General features: G+C 31.6%; 1 protein-coding gene across 8 annotated transcripts in view; it reads left to right on the forward strand.

Moving 5' to 3' along the window:
* The window catches only part of PTBP3 (polypyrimidine tract binding protein 3), a 113,048-nt gene extending 100,235 nt beyond the window's left edge, over nucleotides 1-12,813 (forward strand). For all 8 annotated transcript variants that reach the window (XM_074280867.1, XM_074280871.1, XM_074280868.1 and 5 more), the window contains 4 exons: nucleotides 64-156; nucleotides 2,899-3,115; nucleotides 6,216-6,293; nucleotides 6,480-12,813. In XM_074280867.1, the coding sequence (XP_074136968.1) occupies nucleotides 64-156; nucleotides 2,899-3,115; nucleotides 6,216-6,293; nucleotides 6,480-6,612 (521 nt within the window). In that variant the 3' untranslated portion in view covers nucleotides 6,613-12,813. The remainder of the gene's footprint in view (nucleotides 1-63; nucleotides 157-2,898; nucleotides 3,116-6,215; nucleotides 6,294-6,479) is intronic.
* Nucleotides 12,814-19,082: the final 6,269 nt, after the last annotated feature.

Genomic DNA, 19,082 nt, shown 5'->3' on the forward strand with positions numbered 1-19,082 from the left:
AAAAGAAATTAAAGTTTATATCAGTATGTACTGGAAAAGTTAATATTTTTGAAATTTTCACAGGAGTGTATGGTGATGTACAGCGTGTGAAGATTATGTTTAATAAGAAAGAAAATGCTTTGGTTCAGATGGCAGATGCAAATCAAGCTCAACTAGGTATTAATAAATCAATTGTATTCATTTGTTTACATTGTACAGCTGGTTTCAAATACAGTAGTATTAATATTATCGTTGTACAAAAATAATAGCATCAGATTTTACTTTTTGGTTTTGTCTTAAATAAATCTTAATTGGTGGCATTATATGTTTACAGGGATTTAGAATCCATCTTGTTTAATCCATTCTGTCCAGAAATGCCTTTCTTCCACAGCACTGGGGAAAGTGATAATCAGACTCTGTTTAAAGAAAGCTCTTTGCACTTGGGAGGAGTTAGAATTGTTAAGAATTTTCTATTGCATCCAGCTCATGGCCATGCCCCTATAGCTTCTGCCTTTTTCTTCCAGCTCTAGCTTCTGCAGTCAGTTGGGGAAAATGTTTAGCACTTTTCTGTCTGCCAGCCTATCAGCTACTTGCATATAGATGTCAGGACCCTGTTAAGTCTTTTCTTCTACAAACTAAAAAACCACATTTCCTTCAGCTGATCCTCATATAGTCCAGTGTGGCCACTGATGTCAAACTCAGGGAAAAATAGATGCTTTCAGAATACATATGGATTTACTTATCTTGTTAAATATTTTCCGGTTATATTTTAATTGAGTTATAGCATCATATAGAAGTTTTTCAGGCTTACTGTGAGTTTGACACTTCTGGTGTTTAGGTGTCTCGCAACTTGATCACCTAGGTCCTTCTTAATGTCCTTTCTATGATAATGACCAGAGTGGACTTCCTAAGATATCTCTTCCCATATTCTAGATATGTTCTTCCATTAAATACTATTATTGTACTCATTGAGATTTGAGTTAATCTATCTCCATATAAATTGTCTTTGTAGTTTTTAAGGCTTTTACTGAGAGTGATGATCTTTTTAATAAAAGTTAAAATTAATTAAAAAAATTACTTCCCTTTAAAAAAAATTTTAATAGAAGAATTATTGCTCATACTCAGCAGAATTTAATTTATAATAATTCTCCTTTTTGGTAATGACACAAAAAGTATATATATAGTTCAGTCTTCTAATCTACTGGTTTCTTTTTATGGAAAGATTTTCTTCCATTTTAACATTCAGATGTTTCACCTAAATTATTTATATAGCATTCTTTATGAAACCAATAGTTTTTGAGAGTAAAAAGTGATACTACATGAGAATGCTTGTTTTTAATAGCAATGATGCTTTAAAACTGCATGTGCTCAGTAGTGCAAAAAAAACTATATCTGGGGAGCTCTTTATCTGAATGTTAACATGGAAGAAATTCCGTCTATGAAAGGAACATAATATTTTTTTTCACTTTTTACATTCTCACTAAAGGCAAAATTATTTTTAACAACAAAGATTCTTAAGGTAGTTGCGTTTTGTTACTCTTGTTAAATTCTATTCAATCTTGGTAATGAAATACTTATATAAACGTAAATAAGGGAAAGGACATCATTTTTTACTTATCTCAACATTAAAAATCATCACTCTGCAGTCAAAGCCCTAAAAAAATAGATGTGAGACAGATTAATTCAGTTTGTGGCAAGTATAACGATGCTAAAAAGACACAAAAGTGTAAGGCCGTGTTTGTAGTTATCTTGGTAATCAATTTATGGATGACATGAAATTAGGAGACAAAATTGGTAATCAAAAATATTATAGTTTTAATGGAAATGTTGTTTTGAGTAAAATTTAATGTTGATAAGGTAGAATTCTAATAAAGAAGTTGATCATACCATACTATCCTGGTCAGACCCCATCTGAAGCAAACATGAAATTGTGAATGAAAAGCATTATGTGCTTAGTATGTGCCAAATATTGGCTTTCAAGAAGCTTACAATCTAATTAGGGAGATCACATACAAGAAAATTTAGCTCCATAGCTAGTGACAGATGACAAGATTGGAGGTCATAAATCCTCACTGGAAGCAATAAAGTTTGACTCCTTCATCCTGGAAGGCAGTGGGAGCCCAAGTAAGAAGACTGGATAGATTCTAATGGAACTAGAGAGATTTAACTTTTATTAGAGAAGACTTAGAAGTTTGGGGATAAGTGGAAAGTGAGTGGGGTTGGTGATAGGGTAAATCACCTTGAAATAGTGCTTAGGTTGTTATGTGGAAGAATCATTAAATTAAAAAATTTTATGCGTGATCCAAGCACCTATATAAATATAAAAGTTTCAGGAAGTTTTGCTTCATTTCAGCAAAAGGAAGAAAATCAGATCATAGATTTAGAGCCCCAAGGAACCTAATACAATCCTTTCATTTTACCAATAAGGAAAATGAGACCCAGAGAATTTGTGATTTATTATAGTTTCTACAGGTAATAAAGGTAGGATCAAATCTCAGGTTCTCTGACTCCAAATCCAGCATTGTTTTCATAACACTGTAGTGCTTCTCTCCTTAAAATGTAATGAATTTCTTTGAAAAGCAATTCCTCCCTGTTTTGGAAGTTTTCAGAGTATGAGTGGGAGGATAATTTTAGGAAGGGATTTCAGATATTTATTAGGAAATTGAATGAGATGAACTTCAGTGATTCTTATAATACTGAAACTTGTTAAATCTATACTTAATTTTGAAGTGGCTTTTTTATGCTTTCAAGATCATTATGCATTTTGCCACATCTTCTTTCAGCCATATACATCTTTCTCACTCATGGGCAAATTTAGGAGACTAAATTAGAGCATAAGAAAAAATATATGGCTTTTTACAGAATATAACTTCAAACGCTTCTCATACCAAATTTGATTTTCTTCTCCCTCGATGCTAGCCATAAACCACTTGAGTGGTCAGAGACTTTATGGAAAGGTGCTTCGTGCTACTCTGTCGAAACATCAGTCAGTCCAGCTTCCTCGTGAGGGCCAAGAAGACCAAGGTTTGACTAAGGATTTTAGCAATAGTCCTTTACATCGTTTTAAGAAGCCTGGGTCGAAGAACTTCCAGAATATCTACCCACCATCTGCCACCCTGCATCTTTCAAATATCCCGTATGTAGCTAATTACTTATTTACTCACTTTATTTATGAAATATTGGTTTTTGTTTTAAATGTAGTTGAAGAGAGTTGGTAAATCATGAAATTGCTTTTGGAAGATCACTTATCTCGGCCTTTAACTTCTTATGGCATGTTTTGAAAACACTATTTCCATAATAAAATAGGTTGTGAATAGGGTTGGTTTTTTTTTTTTTTTTTTTTTTTTTTTAATGTGTATTAAATCTTTTTGTTTATTAAATGATTTGGTAATTTCAGGATCCAGAAATAGCTAGTAGTTCTCTTGATTCTTAAAAAGCATAAACTTTTTTTCGTTACTAGTCTATTGGTACATATCTATCACTTTGAGCAATAGTCACCTCTTTCCTTTGTATTTATAATAATACTGTTAAAATTTAATTAACTGTTTGCCATCAACTAGTTTGATTAGCATAGAAACTGATATGTTGCCACTCTATAGGTAAGGTTAGATTGTTTTTGAATGATACTGATACTTGAAACCTCCTCTTTCAAAACACATTCCAAAATCATTTTCCCTCAATCTCATTCAATTGTGTTTGATTTTGAAATAATATAATGTTCCCTTTCAGCGGAACATAGTTTAGTGAATTTAGGAAATTAATAATATTCAGGTTTTAAGCCAAATTGACCTTTATATTTTTCTTACCCTTCCCTTGAAAAACTAGTCATTGAGCTGAAGTTTTTCTGTCTTCCAGCACTCACCAAAGTAATGTTATATATATATATATACACACACACACACATACATAGTAGACCCTTAATAAAATTTTAATGAATAAAATAATCCATTTTTAATAATTTGTAGTGATTGGGGTTTTTCCTCACAAAGATGAGTTATTTTCATCTTAAAAAAAATTTTTTTTAAGTATGCTTGCCTTTCCATAGAATTATATTTTATTTTAGTAAGTTTCTAAAGAATACATACGAAGTATGCACAATTTTCCAATTTTTGACTTCTTAATAATGAATATTTATTGAATTGAATGAATTCCGCTATATTTATTTTTAAGACAAATCTACTGTTTAGATTGATAACTTGTGCTCTTTTAAACTTGTCTTTGACTATATCTTTTCTAATAGGCCTATGCCTAGCTATAGATAAATAGTAAATAAAACACTGGGATTGGATTTAGGAAGACCTGAGTTTGAGTCTTGCCTTGTCACTTAATAATTTTGTGACCCTGGCAAGTTACATTAGTCTGTAAAATGAGAACAATAATAGTACTTTATGCATCATTGTAAGGATCAACTGAGAGACTATATAAAACGTTTTGCGGTACTTAAAGTGTTCTTAATTAAAACTATGATTCAGGGGCTCTTAAGTATTTACCAAGTTTCTTGAACAGTGAAAACTAAAGCAGAACTAGAATTCAGTTGCATTTTGAAGGATGGATAGAATTTTGACAAGATACAGACAGACAAATGAACATGATCTTTTTATTTATTTTTTTTTTCAGTAGTGTTTTATTTTTCCAAATACATACAAAGATAATTTTTAACATTCATTTTTGTAAAACTTTGTGTTCTAAATTTTTCTCTCTCCTGTCTTTATCTTCCCCTTGCCAAGAAAGCAAGCAATCTAGTGTAGGTTAAATATATGCAATTCTTTTAAATATATTTCCATGTTTATAATGTTGTACAAGAAAAATCAGACCAAAAGGAACCCCCCCTCACAAAAAAAAAAAAAAAGCCACATGAAAGAAAAAACAAATAAACCCAGAGTCAGTATCAATAGTTCTTCTCTTTCTTGATGTGATTGGATTTTTCCATCCGTGTTAACATCTTTTAAGGGGACAATCAAGAGCTTTTCTTGATTAGTGCAGGACATATTTATATTGATGAGTTATTGGAAGATAATGGTTGAACAGGTAAGAAGTAGCTGTGTTGTGGAAAAGCCTAAACATCAAGATGATTCTGCATTTCATATAAGTCAGTTGGGAGCCATTCTGTGTTAATGAAAGGAGTGATGATAAGAAAATATCATTGAAAGATATGATTTGTTTTTGAATCTTTGTTTTAGCAAAGTTGTTCAGACACTGCTATGTAAGAAGGATTATAGTAGAAGAAGACTAGAGAGAGAGAGAAGAAGGCCATTGTCCTCAGGAAAGCTAATTCGTATCTTAAGAAGCCATCACTTGCAATAGGGCATTGGGAACAACAATGAACAGGAAACATCCATAAGAGATGCTGAAGACAAATTCATTAGGACTTAATGATTATTTTTTCAGAATTAAGTATAGAGAAAAGTCATTTGTAATTCTGAGGTTTTGAGCTTGGAAAACAAATGAAAAGAATAATGCCATTAACAGATAAGAAATTCATGAAGGGAGGAGGCATTTTTGGAGGAGCAGATTAATTTTTTTAAAAATTTATGAGTGTGGAATTTAGTGGTAGATAAGACTAAATTTGAAATGGAAAACAGATGAAGAGGAAACTTGAAAAAAAGAATGGTAACTAGAGAGATATTTGGAAGTAATGTGGATAGCATTGGTAATTAAAGCTCTATACATAAATATGGTCCCTATAGCTGCGCATAGGAAAAGAAGCTTAGGGAGAGAAAAATTAAACTTTCCAGGTCCATTTAAGATCTGGGGAAAAGACTGGAAAGGAATAGTCAGTAGAATTCTAAAAAAAAGAGAATTTCAAGAAGAAAGATGCGTGTTTGTTAGCAGGAAGGGTAGAAAATGAATCTGAGTATTAATGAAGAAGCCAGAGATTAAGTTGAATCTAGTAGTTAAAGACAGGCGGAAATCCCAGGACAAGATGCAGTTAACAATGTTAAATAATGTGGTCAGCCAGCAAAAGCAAATAAACAATTAGAAAGAGTTTGAACCTAAGTCATCTGTAAAATGGGAGGCAGTGCTTCTTATAAGATCAAACTGGCTTTAGTTATTATCAAGATAAAGTAATATTTTCCAAGTCTGGAAAATGCTTTGTAAAGTATATATCTTAATTAATATTCAATTATCATGATATTTATAAAATATTATTTCAATTACAATGCAAGTTAGCAAATGCTTGAAGTAGTTCAGAATAAAGCACTTTTGATTTTTTTGGTTTTGTTTTGTTTTCTTAGACCTTCAGTTATGGTTGATGACCTGAAGAATCTATTTACAGATGCTGGATGTACAGTCAAAGCCTTCAAATTCTTCCAGTAAGTTCTTTCCTTTTAGGAACTTAGCAATAAATAAAATCTTTTAAGATGTGTGTGTGTGTGTGTGTGTGAGAGAGAGAGAGAGAGAGAGAGAGAGTATATACACATTATAGTTTTGAATAGAAAATTAAAAATTGTAGTATATGAAATTTACAATTGCTGAAACATACATGTTCTTTTTCTCAGGAAAGATCGCAAAATGGCACTTATCCAGTTGGGATCTGTGGAGGAAGCAATTCAGGCACTTATTGAGCTGCATAATCATGATCTTGGAGAAAATCACCACCTCAGAGTTTCCTTCTCAAAGTCAACTATTTGACTTTTCTGTGAACTTTCCTTTTAAGACTGGACCACAATTTCAGTAAAACCTTCAGACAGAGACTGAAGCAGCTTAAGACGAATTCTGCCTCTTTTACAAAATATTGAATTAAACTCTCGCTGAGTTTGATGTTTGAGTGTATTCATACACAGTAAAGAATCAAGGGATTACCTTTTTTTCCATTATTTTCTGTCAGTATGTGGTATAAAAGGTTTATTATTATTTCTCTGCACCAGTTTCTGTGGAAATATCCTATAAAAAAAGGAATATTTTTTTCAATCAGATGCCCTGTGTTTAAATTCTCTTTCAGAGGACAGCCTTTTAGTTTTGGGTCCAAATCAAGCTTACACAACATTTCCAAATTCCTTCATGGTTTGAACTATTTAAATAGCAGTACTTTTAAATAAGTACTTTACACTATGTGTAAGCAAAAATTCATATATTTGTCTCTGATTAGAAAGTGTGATTCATGGTCACTACTTTGTGATATATGATAATGAATTCAAAGGCAAATTGAAAGACTGATGTCTCAAACATGAATTTCTAATTATGAATTTCTTAATGAAAAAAAAACTGATCTTTTCATTCATTGGACTTTTCTGAATCATTTTTATGTTCTTAATTTTATTATGAAAGTAAGATTTTTGGAGAAAGGCAGTGCCTAACTCTCTTCCCCAAATCAAGTTGGATTGAGATAGAACCAAGACCTGTTTATAAGATTAATTAATGTTTTTATTGAGTAAAAAAAATCATGTTTTATCTGAATTAACAATGACATTTTCCCCATGAAATGATGTGTATCTGATTCTGGAAAAATTAAAAGGAAAAAATAGTCCTGATTAAAACCTACTTTTTTACATTTGTTTTCAGATAATAAAAAAGTTTACAGTCTTAAGGAAAATATTCAGGTCAATCATATGGTTTGACAGATTTTTTAAAAGTTATTTTTGGTAAGGTCTTCTTTTAAAAAAAAAATTTAAACCTCAAGGGTTTTTTGTACCACTATAATCTAATACTTAAATCAAAATTACTGTGTATTTACTTAATTTCTTATTATGTGCCTTATTATGTGCTTATAATGATACAATAGCTTAGAGTTTTATCTAAAGTATCTTGAAAACTGTATTGTGGGCTTGGTAAGAGAGATTTTTTTTTTTCTTTTTGATCTTTAGGATTTAAAAAGTTTTCATTGTGATTTAAAAATAATTTTCAATAAGTAGTAGTCTGAATTCAAATTTTTGGTGCTTTGGTGCAGAAATGGGGTGGGGTGGGGTGGGGAGGTTATGGGATTGGTATTAACTAAGTGCATACCCTGTAGGCCTCTTCAAATTTTATCTGGTAGCAATTAATGCCACTCACATAATAATCTTTCTTTCTTTCTTTCTTTCTTTCTTTCTTTCTTTCTTTCTTTCTTTCTTTCTTTCTTTCTTTCTTTCTTTCTTTCTTTCTTTCTTTCTTTCTTTCTTTCTTTCTTTCTTTCTTTCTTTCTTTCTTTCTTTCTTTCTTTCTTCTCTCTTTTTTTTTTTTTTTTTTTTTTTTTTTTTTTTTTTGTAAAGCATGGTCCCAATTTATTGATCTTGTGTAAACACCTATCAGAATTTGTCTCAGGATTCTTGTTTATTTTTTCCCTCAGTACTAAAGAAAGAACTTGCTTTTCTTTGCTAATATAGCTTCATTATTAAGTGCCCACATATTTGGAAAGTAAGGGAGGATTGGATTGGGAAGGGTGGGGGGAAGTGTCTTCTCTTTATTTTGTTGAATGTAAGAGTGTGTTTTAATGTTGCTTCAATAATTATGTAATGTGACATTTGTTTCTATATATTAAGCAACTTTTGGTTAACTATTATTTTGATGCTTGATCAGATTTTTAAAAGCATTTTTCATTTTTAAGAAGTCATTTTTGTTAGCCCTTTTTACTTATTTCAGATTTTAAGAATAGATATTTAAAGTCTCAATAGTTGTGATTCATCTCAGTTATTCATTCAGCATGTTTCTTTGCCATTACACCAGCCATTAATTTTAATGCAGTGATGATCTTGTTAGAAAAACTAGATAAAATTTCTTAATCTTTCGAATAAAATTCTGAGATTGAAAGAATTATGATAATCAAGCAGAAACAATTTATTTAGTCATTGATGGTGTTTAAACTGGTAGAGTAGGAGGGAACATGAAGTTACCATGAAGAGGACCATGTTAGCATTCGTTGACTAGGCAGCCTTAATCATATGATCTAGTGTGCTTTTTTACCGTTCGGACTTTTTTACATGTCAGCTATTGAATGGTAGAAAAGATAAATGATTTTTTAGGTAATAAACTAGAAGTTTTTTGTGTTTTTAAAATCCACATAGTACTTAGTTTCTTTATTCCATGACATATATTGGAATATTTTGTATTCCACTTTTGGTTAGAAATATCATATGACTTAGGAAACTTATTCTCATAAGATAGTCAAGTTTAGTGCGGCAAAGAAATACTGATAGAAGAAGGCAGATCATAATGGAGTTGAATGTAATTATGAAGCAGGTCTTTAAATCTGAGAGAACATTTGTTTGAATCCTTATCAGGGACTTTGTGTATATATGTGTATGTATGTATATGCGTATACATTCATACATACACTATTCTGATATTGTATATACATATGCACATAACATTTTAATTTATTGACAAAGAAAATTAATCTAAATTAAGATTTGGAAGAAACATGTTCATGTATAAAAATAGATAGGGTGTTTGGAAAAAATCGATTTGTGTCTAAAATTAGCCCAAGTATGTGGATATTATCCATTTTGGGGCTGCTTGTTGTTTGAATTATAGAGGTCTACAGTTTATGTGTTGGCACAGGTTTTGTAAAAGAAAAAAATTGGGTGGTGGAAAATCAAGATCTGTGTGCTTTTTTAATTTTGGCATGCATTTATTCTCTATCTTATAAGCTTTTTTTAATTTTTGCTGTTGATCTGTAGTGTTAATTTTTGAAGTTTATGTACTTTATTTTAAAAGAATATTAAATTACTTTTGGAGGTCTCTTGGCTTTTAGATGAAGTGCAGATGTAGATTTCAAAAATAGCAGTACATTTAAAATGCAACTCTATGGTTATTTTAAGTTAGGCTGAAATATAAGTTCTTGTTTTCTTAGGAAATTAAAATAATTCACTAGTAGGGTTTAAAGAAAACTCAAGAGGAGAACAAAATACAAATCAAAAAAAAAAAAGATTTTCTGGTTATTTTTCCCTACAAATAACTTCTTGGAGAAGAGCAAAATGATCTGATAGTTCCATTGTGAAAGTCATTAAAATGTTGGTTGTTGATAACTTTTTCAAGTTTACAAATGATTGAAATTGTTTGAACAAATTTGGGCCTTTTTTTTATGACAGTGCAGTTTTCCAAGAAAACTAAATTGTAGAGTTATTAAGAATTTATATTCATTAAAGGGAATTTCCTCACTCAGAGCAGTGAAGTGCTAAAACCCTGTAGCAGTGAAAGCGTATCTGATCCAAAAAGTGTCAGTGACTCCAAAAAAAAAAAAGAATTTTGCCTTTTTTATAAAAAACTTGACTCCATTTTAGCGTGTGTCTTTTAAATGCATGACTAACACAAATCCAGGTGAAAAAATTAAATAGACTCAAGTAATGCTCTTATTTGATATAACAGTCTAGTATTATCTTAAATTTGAGTAAGAATGGAATAGTCTTATAGATCTTTATTTACTTAGAAATGGTACTTGGAGAACACTTATGAAGTATTTTTAAAAATCCATGATTTTATAAGTGTAGGTACTCCCTCCAGTGATGCAGGTCATAAGTATTACGACCTGTGCCTTAGAAGTTGAGTTGGCATTGTTCCCCTTCCCCTGTTCTCTCCCTCCTCACCAAAAAAGAAAAGAAAAAGAAACACTTGGTGGCCAGTGATGGAACTAATCTTGATTGGATTTCAAATGGCAGCTATGCTGTATGATCATAAGTGTTTACTTGAAGCTGTCCCAGCTGGGTATTTAGATCCAGAATTTGTGTTTTCATATATATAACCTTAGAGAATCCAAGCTCACTCCTAGATCTTGATGAGACAATGGAATAGGAAGGATTTCAGTAGAGACTTGAAAAATAAAAAAATGGAATTTAGTTTGGTATTACAATTCCATTTTCCTTCAGCATTTTAAATACATTTTACATATCAAATAGAATAAAGGAAAATTATGTAAACCATCTACAAGATCTATCATGATTAAAATAGTAATTATTTTAGTCTTGGTGTTTCTGCTTTGACTTAATATTTTTATTATTTTAAAAGTTAAAAATAGAAGTTGAATCTCAAAGCTTTTGCAATTTTAATATAATTTCTCATGATTCACTCATGAGTGACTTTGCATTAGCCCTATTTTATGTGCAATGATTTTAAGTGATTGGTGTCTTTGAGCCGCTATATTTTAAAGATAAAAGGGAGCCATCACTGTTATGCGCTGTATTTACACATTTTTTTTTTTTTTGCAAACAAGCTCAAAATATCAATGAATCTAAGGAAGAGTGTTACTTTATAGTAGCAGTTTTGTTTGTTAAGTTTATCATCTCATCCTTCCTCTAAATTTGACCAGAAGATATTGAGAATATCGACTACTTCCTATGAGTTACACTTAAAAGATTTGCCAAACTTTCAGTTCATCTCCTGAAATCCCTTCTGTGTACTGCTATTTTTAAAACCAACATATAAGAATATACCTGTGCTTAAAGCCATTTTTGTTTGCCTTTTCCTTTGTCTTGATTTGTTGTCATCTAGAACAAAACTGCCAGACTTAAAGTTTTACTGTTGTACTGAAACAAATATAATTCAGATTGCACAGGGGTTTTCCTTTAAGCAAAATTTACTCTGCTGTCTTTTAGAATATGTTTGTAATATACAAGACTATTTGTAATCTTTTTCAGAGCAGAAATTCCTAGCATACTAGGAATTATGAATTGCTAGAAAAAAATTGAAAATATACTATTTGACTTGGGGGTTTTTTGTAAAGGGGGAAAAAACCAACAAAACCAGGACCAAAGTTTATGTGCCTTCAGTAGTCTTAATTGTCCTTTCCCCCCCTATTTCGCACTTAGAGTCAAATTCCATAAATTCTGTATTAATATAGCTTTTTAAAAAATGTTGGCCCACTGACTATACATGCAAAGAATTGTGACTTTTTAAATGAGGTCTCAATTACTCCTTTGCCTTTACCATATTCATTTTATAGCATTGTGCAGGAATCTAGGAATAGAGCTGCTTCAAATCTTTGTAAGTGGTCGTGGTATCTTTTCTAATATGGGGCATATGGCCTAGTGAGATAATGGCCTAGTCCAGTGTCCTTGGAGATGCTAGCTATGCTCAGAAGCTTCTTTCCAACAAACTTAGATCAGCACTGTAAACTTTTTTTTTTTTAAAGTTCTTGGATTTCTGCATTGTTTGTAATATTAGTGAATATTTAAATAGTTACTTTCATACTGTCATTTTAATCACATTCCAGACTTGTTTGTTATTTTTTTTTAACATTGTTACCCAAATCCTTCAAAGGTTCATCCCAAATCTGTAGCAGCACAAATCATAAATATTGCTGACTAAGCAAGTTCTTGCATCAGAATGTCACCTCATTGCTCTGACCAAAGACTGTTCTGGTTTTACTGAGACATTCTGTTAAATTTCCCCACTCTCCCCCAAGCTCCTTTCTGAAAAAAGACCCAATGCATAGTGGCCTTTTCTTTGTATTTTCTATTTGGTGAATGGACCACTTAGTGAAAAATGGGAGTTTAAATGTGAACAGAATGATTTGGGTTAAAGGCACGGGATAATGGATTATTTTCAGTACTGTATTCAAGAAAAAAAAAATAGCACAGCTAGGAGCCTCTGACATTCTATCGTGTTTTACATGGTCTGTTCATAAAATTCCCTTTTTCAGTTTGTAAGAATGTTCATCTAACACAAGAAAATGCTGTAAATATTTGTAACATTTTTTTACCTGGCAAAAAAAAAAAAAAGGTTTTTGGGAACAAGTTAAAGTATAAAGTGGTTTTATATAAAAACATCAATTGTCTTGTATATTTTGATAAGCAACAGTACCAGCTTTCATTTGTAAAGCAGTTTGTGGCATTGGAGGAAAAAAGGATTCCATGTCTGTTGAAATGACTTATGTTATAAATGCAAAGAGAAGATAAAATATTAAAGAAACATATTTTCTAACTGCGTAGTGCATGGTTAATTCAAGCTTCTGTATACTACAGTATATTCCATTTCTCTTAAGTTTGTGTATTTGCTGATTATTACTTGATTATCTATACTTAACTCTTTTCCTAACAACTCTAGTGTTGTAGCATGCCTTTTAATAAATGTCATGACATCTGTACTCTCTTAAAATTTCCTGCGTTCTTGTCGTGTTGCTTTGGGTTTTCCCCTTGTCTGATTGTAACTCTAATGATGTCTTACTTTCATTTTTTCTTATAGCTATCTAAACTGAAACTTTATACTCTTTAGAGAACAAAGAGCACACGAGTGAAATGTTTAAAATATGATAATCATAAAAATCAAAAATACCGTTTTAATTCCATAACTTATGGAACAGTTGTCTTTTTTGGAGGCGTCAAAAAGTTACCAATTTTGCTTTGGCATTACCTTCATGTTTATCCTCTATACAACCAACACAGCATAGTCATATTCCACACAATGGGTTCCCTATCATTTCTTTTATATCAATATATGAGAGACAACCTTTACTATATTATGAAACTCCAGTGTAAAGAATAATCACCAATATATTATTAATTGCCTCATGTAATAATATTTTTGAACATTCTTTTCTAAAAACAAGAATATTAGGTGGGTACACTTATATTTCATTTCAGAGATTTAGTATAAGAAAGATTTAATGAACATTATGAGACGAATGCTCAATTATAGGTAGGACCACTAAAGATCATAATTTGACTAAGACATAGCTTCCTTTTTTTTTTTTTTTTTTTTCACTTTGGTAACTAATCCAAGATGGAGCTATTAGGATTAAAGGATGGATCAAGTCATCATAAATATCCCTGAATATATATCATCTCAGTGGAAAATTTATCACAAGTTTTTCTCAGTACAAATTATTAATTTCTTCCTGACCAGCATCATCACATTGAATTTAAGGTTTTTGAAAACTTCACTATATTGGATAGATGTCACTTAAAATGGATTTTTTAATAAAATCTCTTAACCTCTTAAAACACGTTTTGTTAGTCCTTTGGATTAAAAATAATTGGCAAATATTTTTTAAGGCCATTTAGGAAAATATGTAGCCTGGATCTTTCTAAAAAATGTGGATTTTTCATGATACATGCTTTGATTTCCTATGACCAAGATTTATTCTTCTCTATGATATATTGTGATCCCTCTGAAGAGTGGGAGACATTTGTGTAATGTTAGGTATTTGAAGGTAAAATTGCTAACCATGAAATAATTTAGGAAAACCAAGCGTTGCTTAAGACATCTTCCTTAATTAAGAGAAATTCAGAATTGTAGTAATTCCATGACCTTTTAAAAAAGGTCATTTCATGTTATTAGTGTAACATTCCCATATTAGGTTTAGACCCATAGAATATTTTTTATCAGAAGCTATGAATTTTAAGTAAATGACATGGAAGAAATTTGAGTTATAGTAGACCATAGCACCAGAATCTTTAAATAACATTTACCATTAGTTCCTAAGATAAATAACATTAGAAGGAACTTATATTACAAATTTTAAAAATCTGATTCCCTCATTTTAAGTTATAGTATTTATGACTAAGAAATTAAGAAATAATATAATTGTGTGCTATAAGGTACAAATACAAGTTCTTTAGTCAAAATTACAATCTTCAGATTCTTCTTGCATGCTTGTTTTACATGTCTTTCCAGCCTGTCTATTCTGTTCTAATCCAATTTCTCATAAAGATCATTGCTTTTATGAACTACAGAATTGGGATACCACCTTTTAGGATTTACTTTGCTCCAACTTCCTTCTAATTAATAAAGTTATTTTCAATTGTAGACTATCTTGGGACCCACTATCATTTCAAGGTACATATGCAGAGCACAGTTTTGTTTGGGTCACGTTTTAGCAGGGCAGGGAAGAGGGGAATAAGCTTTTTACTAAGTGCCTACTTTGTCAAAAGCCATGCTGAATGCTTTACCAAACATTAAGTATTTATGACAACCCTAAGTGCCATTATTCCCATTTTAGAATTGAGGAAACTGAGGCAAACAGGTTAAGGATCATAGCTAGGAAGCATCTAAGACTGGATTTGATTTGGATTTAACTTTCAAAACCCCAAGTCTGTCTACACTGGGTCACCTAGATTTGTTGTTCAAAGAAGAATCTTGATAAATTGTAAATGGCCAAAACAGAGAAGGGGCTGGAAGTCTCTCTAAAGGAGAATCACTTGAAAGACTTTGGAATGTTTGACTGGAGAAAAAATTGAGGGAGGATGGGAGAGCTGCATCACACTTTTCTAAAGTTACTTTTAAAGATTTTCATGTGGAAAAGGGGTTCGGTTTGTGTTTGTCCTTGGCCCAGGAGGGAAGAAGGGGAGTGATGGATATGTGATGCAAAGAGACAAGGCAGTATTACTACTATTGAAGATGTAGAAGAATTCCTGTTTACATGCAATTTGTATCATTGGCCTCCAAAGTCTCTTAACAATTTTTAGCTTTCAATATTATTGGTATATATTTGACACAAAAATTGATCTCTATCCTCCCTCCTCAAGTGTGTTAGTTATAGCTAAGGAGCTTTTTTAAAAGTTAGCAGAAATGTCAGTTAAACATTAAGCACCTACTATATGTCAGGCACTGTGCTAAGCACTGAAAATACAAAGAAAGGGAAAAACTAATCCCTACTTCAAGTAGTTTATAATACAATGGGGAAATTTCATGTGAAAAATTAGATCTATCTATACAGAGTAAATTGGAAAATCTCAGAGGACAGGCTAATTAAGAAGGATCAGGAAACAGAAGGGATTTTAGCTCAAACTTAAAGGAAGTCAGGAGACAGAGAAAAAATTCCAGGTTTAGGACACATTCAGCGAAAATACATTAAATTGCCAGGATTGAATGTCTTGTTCCAGCAACAGATCAGAGTACGTAAAGGGAAATAATATGTTAGGAAGATCTAAGGTTACATTGAAAAAAGATTACCATTTTTAAAATATCGACTAGATTTTTGTTTTTGCAAGCTGCTAAATTAAAATCAGATGATATGGTTGTTTGATTTCCCAGGTCTTGGAGTTGAAAAGACCTCACTCATCTTTCTGAGTTCAAATGTGGCCTCAATAAATGCTGTGTGACCCTGAGCAAGTCATTTAACCCTGTTTGCCTCAGTTTTCTCATCTGTAAAATGAACTGGAGAAGGAAATGGCAAACAACTTTAGTATCTTTACCAAGAAAACTCTCAAGTGGAATTACTGAGATTACAATTGATCCTAAGTTTAACTTTCTCCTTTCATTTACTCCATTGCTACAAATTCACAGAGATGCTGCTCTGCCTCCCTCATTCCCAAAATGAGAGAACTTCTAAAAAACATATTACTTATAAATAATTTTTTCCACTACCTGAGAGTCATAAGTATTGAATAAATGATTCTAAATTCATTATTTTATTCCTAGAAAATACATGATGACAAAATGAATTCATTACATCATTTGAATGAATTTGTATTTAAATTATTACAACAGCTTCTATATACAACATTTGAAAATATATGCACAAACATTCAAAGCATTCATGGTATAGACCACCTATCAAAATAACTGCATATTTGTGAAATGGAATCCTGGAATTCTTTGGCATTCTCCTTGGCCTACGAGTGAAACAACTCTTGCAATGGAGAATAAAAAGAATAATAAGGCACATTCCCTTCTCTCATATTTATTGTCTAATGGAATAAATAGAAATATACACAACTATAATATGAAACAGAAATGAAAGATCAGTAATAAAAAAAACATTAATTTGGACCAAGAAATTTATAGCAACACTAAGGGAAGCACATTAGATGGGGGAAAAATTCATTCACTGGATTGGTTTGAAAACTGGAATATGAATGTAATAGAATATCATGTAGTAAGCAGTGACTTGATAAATAGGAAGAATTCAAAGAATTGTGGGAAGATATATATGAACTTATGTAGCAAGGAATGCACAAAATCAAGATCATTTATACACTGACTATAATGCAAATTAAAAGGTTGTTATCAGGAATTTGAACTCTTGAGTAATGGAAAAATTAATGAGGGCCCAGAAAAGAAAAAAGTGAAACATATTTCTTCCCTCATGGGAGGAGTTTGGGAGTAGGAATTTAATGAGAGTACTACAAGAACAGAATATTGTATGCATTATTTGGATTTTTGCTCACTTTTCTTTGTTCCAAAAGTGTTCAGCATGGGATACAAAGTGGGAAACAATTGTGATGATATAGACAAAAAACATAAATAAAAATTTTTTTAAAGGCAGGAGAATCATAATCTGTTGAGGATGATCATCATACCATGTCATATTCAAAATATGAAATTGGGACATTAGATTTCTATCAGATCAAATATCTATGCCCATACTTTACAAGTATTAATCTTAATACTTGAGGAAGCTACTTTTTTCATCACTTATCTTCAATTATTCTGCCATCCAGTTCTCATATCTACTTCCCCCAATAATAACAGCTAGCATTTTTTATACAGTGCTTTGCAAATACTTAATCATCTTGTCCCTATAACAGCTCTGGAATCCAACTGCTACTATTATGTCTGTTTTACAGATGAGGAAACTGAGGCTAGTTGACTTGTCCTGGATCACATAGCTAATAAGAACCTGAGGCTAGATTTAAACATATTTTTTTTTCCTGATTCTGAGTCTAGCTCTCTAAACACTGCACCATAAAACTGCCTCAAATCTCTTACTTTCCTCAAAGAATCAGCTCAAGAGCCACCTCTTACATTTTTTTTTACATTACATAATTACTCTCCATTAGCTACTAGTGCTACAACAGCTTTCTGTTGGAGAAATTACCTTGCATTTACTTTGCGTAGTCTTATATGTGTATATGTATCTCCATCATTTACAGTACCTGACACATATTAGCCACTTTGATTATTTGAATATAGTGTGCTGGCACTATAGAGGAGTATTAGAAACACCTGATGTATTTTGAAGATGAAGGGAATCTCCACACTCTGGGTTGTTAGGGATAATGCAGTTTTCCTAAAAATTAAAAATGAAATCAGAATCAGCACTTAAGTTGGGGGAAAAAAGGCATCAGAAGTGGAAGAGATGGTTGGAAAGCCTGGAGAATGTCAGATCAGTGTGGGAATTTGTTTTACTTACATATATTTGTTAAAAGGGTTGTTTTTTCTTTTGGTTTTGGGTTTTTCCCTCCTCCTCTCCCCTTTTCTCCCTCCTTTCCTTCCTTCTTCTCTCCCTCCCTCTTTCCCTTCCCTTCCTCCCTTCCCTTCCTTCCTTCCTTCCTTTCTTTCCTTCCTTTCCTCCCTCCCTATTTGTAGGTTTCACTTTGTCTATGGAAATGTTTATTTTCCAAAGAATGAAGTAGTGGACCCAGAGAAGTTACTGGGTCATAGGTCATCCAGTTAGGATTCAAGGAAGGAGCAAAAAGTAGTGTGGTTGTGGTTCCCAGTTCAAAAATACTATCAGCATGATAAGAGTAGATGACCTTTGGATTCCTGTGGTCATGAATCTAGGTAATGACAGAATTTTCCAAGACATCCAAACAGATGCCTACTATCTCTGATAGTAGTTTCCCTATTGGGATGAATGCTATTCCTAAGTTATGAAATCACGAGAAAAAAAATTACTGTTTTCCACATTGTTGTCCATTGAAAGTAGGGGTTGCAAAAAACAAAACAAAACAAATATATATACATATATATGTATATATATATATACATATATATATATACATAATGTAAGAAATAATAAAAGATGAATTAGGAAAAAAACTGGGAGAGCTTATATTTACTCATGCAGAGTAAAGTGAGTAAAATTAGAAAAACAATTTATATTGTGTCTTCTTTGAAAGGTTTTAGAATTCTGATCAATTAAATCGTCATTCATGACTCCAGAAGAATGACAAAAAAGTCTGCTTTTAAGAGAAATTAATAAAAACAAAAATAAAAACCCTGCTTTTGGTGAAAGACTAAAATTTCAGAATGAAACATACAGCAATTTAGGCCAGTATGTGAATTTATTTAGGCTAACAATATACCTGTTACAAAGGAGGTCTTCTGTTTTTTTTTGGTGGGGAGAGATGGACATTGATGTTAAAAAAAAGAAATTAAGAAAAGCAAATCAAAGAAGCATTTAAAATACATGAAAGAAAGGAGAAAAGTTCAGACAAGCAGAGCAGTATTGGCACTTTCTGTTAAATTTAATATATATTTAAGTAAAATAAAAGTTGAAAGGAATAGAATCACAGTTTCCTATTAAA

This window comes from Sminthopsis crassicaudata, chromosome 1 (genome assembly GCF_048593235.1).
Source record: "Sminthopsis crassicaudata isolate SCR6 chromosome 1, ASM4859323v1, whole genome shotgun sequence".
NCBI classification, from domain to species: Eukaryota; Metazoa; Chordata; class Mammalia; order Dasyuromorphia; family Dasyuridae; genus Sminthopsis; species Sminthopsis crassicaudata.